At 42.3% G+C, this 7,404-nt stretch overlaps 1 protein-coding gene across 1 annotated transcript; it reads left to right on the top strand.

Annotated features, from left to right (window-relative positions):
* The first annotated feature begins 4,152 nt into the window (after nucleotides 1-4,152).
* On the top strand, nucleotides 4,153-6,128 carry gdf6b (growth differentiation factor 6b). Its single transcript, XM_029731114.1, has 2 exons — nucleotides 4,153-4,700; nucleotides 5,102-6,128. The coding sequence occupies exons 1-2, from the start codon at nucleotides 4,343-4,345 to the stop codon at nucleotides 5,998-6,000; spliced, it is 1,257 nt and encodes a 418-aa protein (XP_029586974.1). The 5' UTR covers nucleotides 4,153-4,342; the 3' UTR covers nucleotides 6,001-6,128.
* Nucleotides 6,129-7,404: the final 1,276 nt, after the last annotated feature.

Genomic DNA, 7,404 nt, shown 5'->3' with positions numbered 1-7,404 from the left:
GAGACGTGGAGGAGGCCGTAGGAGGGCAACAACCCAGCAGCAGGACCGCTACCTCTGCCTTTGTGCAAGGAGGAGCAGAAGGAGCACTGCCAGGGCCCTGCAAAATGACCTCCAGCAGGCCACAAATGTGCATGTGTCTGCTCAAACGGTCAGAAACAGACTCCATGAGGGTGGTATGAGGGCCCGACGTCCACAGGTGGGGGTTGAGCTTACAGCCCAACACCGTGTAGGACGTTTGGCATTTGCCAGAGAACACCAAGATTGGCAAATTCGCCACTGGCGCCCTGTGCTCTTCACAGATGAAAGCAGGTTCACACTGAGCACATGTGACAGACGTGACAGAGTCTGGAGACGCCGTGGAGAACGTTCTGCTGCCTGCAACATCCTCCAGCATGACCGGTTTGGCGACGGGTCAGTCATGGTGTGGGGTGGCATTTCTTTGGGGGGCCGCACAGCCCTCCATGTGCTCGCCAGAGGTAGCCTGACTGCCATTAGGTACCGAGATGAGATCCTCAGACCCCTTGTGAGACCATATGCTGGTGCGGTTGGCCCTGGGTTCCTCCTAATGCAAGACAATGCTAGACCTCATGTGGCTGGAGTGTGTCAGCAGTTCCTGCAAGAGGAAGGCATTGATGCTATGGACTGGCCCGCCCATTCCCCAGACCTGAATCCAATTGAGCACATCTGGGACATCATGTCTCGCTCCATCCACCAATGCCACGTTGCACCACAGACTGTCCAGGAGTTGGCAGATGCTTTATTCCAGGTCTGGGAGGAGATCCCTCAGGAGACCATCCGCCACCTCATCAGGAGCATACCCAGGCGTTGTAGGGAGGTCATACAGGCACGCGGAGGCCACACACACTACTGAGCCTCATTTTTACTTGTTTTAAGGACATTACATCAAAGTTGGATCAGCCTGTAGTGTGGTTTTCCACTTTAATTTTGAGTGTGATTCCAAATCCAGACCTCCATGGGTTGATAAATTGGATTTACATTGATTATTTTTGTGTGATTTTGTTGTCAGCACATTCAACTATGTAAAGAAAAAAGTATTTAATAAGATTATTTCATTCATTCAGATCTAGGATGTGTTATTTTAGTGTTCCCTTTATTTTTTTGAGTAGTATATTTATATTTGACAACTTTCACTTTTACTTCACTACATTCCTAAAGAAAATAATGTACTTTTTACTCCATACATTTTCCCTGACACCAAAATGTATTCGTTACATTTTCAGATGCTTAGGACAGAAAAATGGTCCAATTCAGGCACTTATCAAGAGAATATCCCTACTGCCGCTGATCTGGCAGACTCACTAAACACACATGCTTCATTTATAAATTATGTCTGAGTGTTGGAGCATGCCCCTAGCTATCAGTAAATAAATAAAAAACAAGAAAATGGTGCCATCTTGTTTGCTTAATATAAGGAATTTGAAATGATTTATACTTTTACTTTTGAGTATATTTTAGCAATTACATTTTCTTTTGATACTTAAGTACATTACATGACCAAGAGTATGTGGACACCTGCTCGCCAAACATCTCATTACAAAATAATGGGCATTAATATGGAGTTGGTCCTCCCTTTGCTGCAATAACAGCCTCCACTCTTCTGGGAAGGCTTTCCACTAGATGTTGAAACATTGCTGCAGTGACTTGCTGCCATTCAGCCACAAGAGCATTAGTGAAGTCGGGCACTGATTTTGGGCGATTAGGCCTGGCTCGCAGTCAGCAATCCAATTCATCCCAAAGGTGTTTAATGGGGTTGAGGTCAAGAATCTGTACAGGCCAGTCTTCCACACTGATCTCGACAAAGCATTTCTGTATGGACCTCGCTTTGTGCACGGGGGCATTGTTATGCTGAAACATTCCCCAAACTGTTGCCACAAAGTTGGAAGCACAGAATCGTCTAGAATGTCATTGTATGCTGTAGTGTTAAGATTTCCTTCACTAGAACTAAGGGGCCTAGCTGAACCATGAAAAGTATTCCTCGTCCACCAAACTTTACAGTTGGCACTATGCATTTGGGCGGGTAGTGTTCTCCTGGCATCCGCCAAACCCAGATTTGTCCGTCGGACTGCCAGATGGTGAAGCGTGATTCATCACTCTAGAGAAGGTATTCCCAAACTGGGCAATGCCGTAGGGGGTACGCCAAATAAAAATGTAATTCACATTTTAAAAAATATGAATAATATTTTCTTCAGATTTTCAAACAATACATTTATATTTTCCAACAGGGCTATACATTTGGGTGAGGTTTTTTTCTCACCTGAGTAGCCTCGTTTCACTGCCAAAAATTTAATTAAACCATCTAGTGTTCAGCGAAATAACAACACAATGTCAAATACAGGTAACCTGGTCAAATAATTAACATCCAATCACATTAACCGTTACTCTCTCTCGGGGAACCTTCACTCTTGCGCAGACATTTAGAAACGAAACAAAAACATTTGAAAAATAACCTACAGTTTTTTGAGAGAGAATAAAGATGACTTTCGAGTAGTAAGACATGTGTAAAAGCAACAGATAATATTAATAAGAAGGGGCTAGAAGCGTCTTATATGGTGAGCTACCGAGTGGCTAGGACAGGCAAGCTCCATACTATTGTGGAGGACTTAATTCTTCCTGCTGCCGCGGATATGGCTGGGAAAATGCTGTGGGAAAAGGCCCAAAAAACTATACAGACAATGCCTTCATCAAACAACAATGTTTCACAACGTGTCAGTGACATAGCAGGAGATCTTTTGAAACAATTACTGCTTCGCATACAAGCCAGTGAATTATATGCGTTACAGCTGGATGAGTCAACAGGAGCGGCGGGCCTGGCACAGCTCCTGGTATATGTCCATTACATTTATGGGGGGGTCAATTAAGGAAGACAACCTCTTCTGCAAACCACTGGAAACCAGGACAACATGAAAGGATATTTTTAAAGTACTGGACATCAAATGTGACATCAAATGGACTTTGGTGGTATCTGTACTTATGGCGCACAAGCCTTGACAGGGAGACATAGTGGAGTGGTAACGCACGTGCAAGCAGAAAGACATTTGGACACTACAGTGAAAATGGTTAACTTTGTTAAACAAGGCCCATGAACTCTCGTGTATTTTCTGCATTATGCAATGATATGGGCAGCGACCATGTAACGCTTTCACAAAATACAGAAGTGCTCCTAGATGTTTACATTTCACAATAAGAGCACTTACAGTTGACAAGGGCATCTCTAGCAGGGCAGACATTGGATAAACTGATTTGTTGGAAAGTTGGCATGCTATGACGGTGCCACACCGAAAGTCACTGAGCTCTTCAGTAAGGCCATTCTACTGCCAATGTTTGTCTTTGGAGATTGCATAGCTGTGTGATCAATTGTATACACCCTTCAGCAACGGGTGTGGCTGAAATAGCCAAATCCATTAATTAAAAGAGGTGTCCACATACTTTTGTATATACAGTATAGTTTATATTTAAAACCAAATGCTTTTAGACTTTTACTCAAGTAACTTTAGACTATTACTCTTTTCTATTAAGGTATCTTTACTTTTACTCAAGTATGACGATTGGGGATTCTACTTTTTCCACCACTGCTCTTTTGAAGTTAACGCTTGTCATGTTGTTGTATGATAAGACGCTATCCATGGTGCTGAAAGCAGCATCGAAAGTTGTCTTTCTGTCCAAGCGCTTGCGTAGTTTATTCACTAGGGGGCGGAAAACTCCATAAATTGTAAAAGTTCCATTCTTGAGGAATGCGCTGAAATGGCTGGAGAGACACAATCGTGACTGGATATTAGATGTTGCCTAATGTCAACAAGGAATGCTGTTGATATTAATAATGTTTTAATCCGACAGAACTCACCAGTGTTGTTTAAGAACTGTGTCATGGGAAGGAGAGGTGAATGTGCCAACATTTGAAGTGAATAGAACACACGAATGCATGTGAAGTGTACACCTGCTTAAGGTAACATGATAGCTAAGAAATACATGACGGCTGTTGTGTCAGGCTCCTGGAAGTCTTTGTATTTGACCATATCTTTACCAGGATAGTAAACTAGGACATGATGCTTTGATTGCTTTTCTACCATGATGATATAAGTTAGAACCCGCCGGTCCACTATTATCAGCGAGTGAATTCCAAGCGGGGCGTGTTTTTGCGCTCCTTTTAGCCCAGTTGACGATCCCGTGTAGTTCACACTGCAAAGTCGGCACTTGTTGAAAGTGGATGAAGTCCAGCTTCGATAGTGCCCGTGGTCCCTTCGCCACATATTAAGCATCTACTCTGACACATATTTGACATTTCGCTGACGTTTTTTTTATCAATCTATTTATTTTGAAAATTATGGATTTCTATCAAATAACCACATTTTACGCGGTCCTCACATGTGTATGGGATTTACCATGTTTTCAGTCATTTACTATTTTCCTTCCGTCTGCCTCAAAGAGCAGCAAGGTGCCGAAAGTATTTGATGGACGAGAGGCAAAATATTTCAAAGATATCTACTCATCCTCATCATCATCATCATCATCAAATGAACGGCATTACAAGGGTGGGCTCAAAGATTCAATTGAACCACACGACTACATGCTTTCAATTTATAAGACTTTCTCTACAGCCGAAAAATTGGGGCTAAACGCAAGTTTCTTTCGGTCGTCAAAAGCAGCTAACACTATAGCAAGTTTTGTGGACATCGGACAAGGTATGTAAAACCATTTAAGACACGTTTAAAATAGCAGTTTCCATTTTGAATGTTTCTCTCATCCACTCACCATGCTGTAGCCTAGTAAATGTGTTATGAATGTTTGTGTAAAGTAGCCACATTCCTGACTGTATATATCAGTCATGTTTTATCTCTTGTGAATAAAAAATCCCAAATCTACAATCAATCTACAAGATTGAACTAATCCTCCATTTAATGCTAAAATACTCATATTTACAGCCTATTATATTATAGGTGGACTGTTTTGAAATTGTCAGTGTGATTTTCATAAACTGAAGATAAACAATGGGAAAAAAATCCTATTGCATGAAAGTAATCTCTTTAAAGAATGCTCTCCCCCGAAAAAGTATCTGACAGCAATTATTTAATGCCTTTCACAGATGACCTCCCACTCTCCCCTTTGCGAAGACAGCAGTATCTGTTTGACGTCTCAACCCTCTCAGACAGAGCCGAGGTGCTGGGGGCTGAGCTGAGGATATACACCAAAGTGTCTGGGAATTTCAGGATGTCGGAAATGGAGCCAGTGGACATTCAGCTACTCTCCTGCCGCTCTCAGCAGCTGCTGGATTCCACAACGTTGGATCTTCAGGAGTCCCATCGGCCCAGATGGGAGGTGTTAGATGTGTGGGAAATATTTAAGGACAGGGATCACCTCACACTGGGGAGCCAGTTCTGTCTGGAGGTCAAGGCCATGCTGGACAACCCTGAGAGGGAGCTTGACTTGCATCATCTGGGCTTTCACAGAAATGGTCGCTCACAACAAAAGAAGGCCATTTTAGTGGTGTTCACCAGGTCCAAGAAGAGACAGACCCTTTTCAGTGAAAGGAGAGAAGGAAGGACATTGATTGGCCCTGGGGAAAAGGGGAAAGACAGAGGCCCTCGTTCTAGTTCCAAAGCCAGCCGGAGACGCAGGACGGCTATATTGAAGAATCGCCACGGGAAGAGGAATGGCAACAAGTCAAAATCGAGATGCAGTAAGAAGCCGTTGCGTGTGAACTTCAGAGAGTTGGGCTGGGACGATTGGATCATCGCTCCTCTGGATTACGAGGCGTACCACTGTGAGGGCGTGTGTGACTTTCCTCTGAGGTCACATCTAGAGCCCACAAACCATGCCATCATACAGACCCTTATGAATTCGATGAACCCCAGCAACATGCCTCCTAGCTGCTGTGCCCCGTCCAAACTCAGCCCCATCAGTATTCTCTACATCGACTCAGGAAATAATGTGGTGTATAAGCAGTATGAGGATATGGTGGTTGAGTCGTGTGGTTGTAGGTAATGCCTTTTTGGAAAGACTGTGTTTTGAGTGGGAATGCAATGTGATCATCAGGGCCTGTCTGGTGTGAAGGCAATACTTTAAGCTACCTGATTGGTTGCATCCCAAATGGCACCCTATTCGCTATGTAGTGCACTACTTTTGATCCATGGGGCTCTGGTCAAAAGTAGAGCACTATATAGGCAATAGGGTGTCATTTGGGACGTAGCTGAACAGAGAGCACTGTCTAATATTGTAAAATGGTGTGGTGGGATTAATAATCACCTGCCCCAAACTAAGCCATGTTCATTTCTTCTTCCCTGGTCTGGTTCTCAGTTTAAGCCTGGCAAGCGAGGCTACTTCTTCCCCTGAACCCTGTCACATGTTTTTATTTACCAATTAACGGGAGGGACACTTCTAAACACCCAGCAAATGACTGAAAATAAAAATGTGTCATATCAATGTAAAAACATCATTCAAAAGCAGAAGTCCTTTCATAGCTCCTTGGCTTGGCCTTTGACTCGAGAGGATGCTTGAGTGCTACTCAGAATGTAAAGCCTTATTGAGTTGCAACGTCTGTGTAATTCAAGTGCACTTCCACCAAAAATGCCCCCAGGCTGATTCTACTTAGCCAAGGCACCCTATTGGCACCCTATTCCCTACTTAGCTACATAGTGTAGTGCACACAATATATAGGGAATTGGGTGTCATTTGGGACGTAGTCATGTTGTGGTTAGATACAAGATGATAAAATAATGCCCATGGGCCTTTTCCTGTAATGCACTGAGATTCATATTACCATATGTAAGTACTTGATATGGAAATTATAATTTATGTTCTATCAATAAGTTATTTTTGTTGTTGGAGTTTGCTGTCGGGGTTTAATACCTATCATGTTTTGGTCCTGTACAAGATTGTACACGAACAACAACTTTGAAGGCTTAACAAAGCCTTCATAAACCATGTGTAGATGCTTCAGAACTTATATATTAATAAGAAAATTCATACTATTTAAAAGGTAACGTACAGTATGGGGTTTGTAAAGCATCTATGAAGACCTTATAAATGATGGTTTCAGAAAGTCTTAAAAGTTGTTGTTAAAGAGGGACCATATTTCAAAACTTTAAAGATTGTATTTTGTAAACCTTATGGTGTAGATTTAAACAAGCAAAGAATGAGGGAGCCATAACTGTTAAAACAGGAAATTATGACCAGTCAGAAAAAAGACCCCTGTGTTTTTGCATTGATATACTGCTCCATAGTTTATAGACCTGTTACAGCCTGTTTTAGAATATTTTACAGTAATCTTTATAGGATTCTGTATTTTACTTTCTATTTTCTACTGGAACTCAAAACCAATTTATTTAATATTCTCTAACAAATTTAAAACAGAAGGTACATTTACAAATGTTTATTGGTGATACTGTC

The sequence above is a fragment of the Salmo trutta genome, chromosome 34 (genome assembly GCF_901001165.1).
Source record: "Salmo trutta chromosome 34, fSalTru1.1, whole genome shotgun sequence".
NCBI classification, from domain to species: domain Eukaryota; kingdom Metazoa; phylum Chordata; class Actinopteri; order Salmoniformes; family Salmonidae; genus Salmo; species Salmo trutta.
This window is presented reverse-complemented; position numbering and strand designations above follow the sequence as displayed.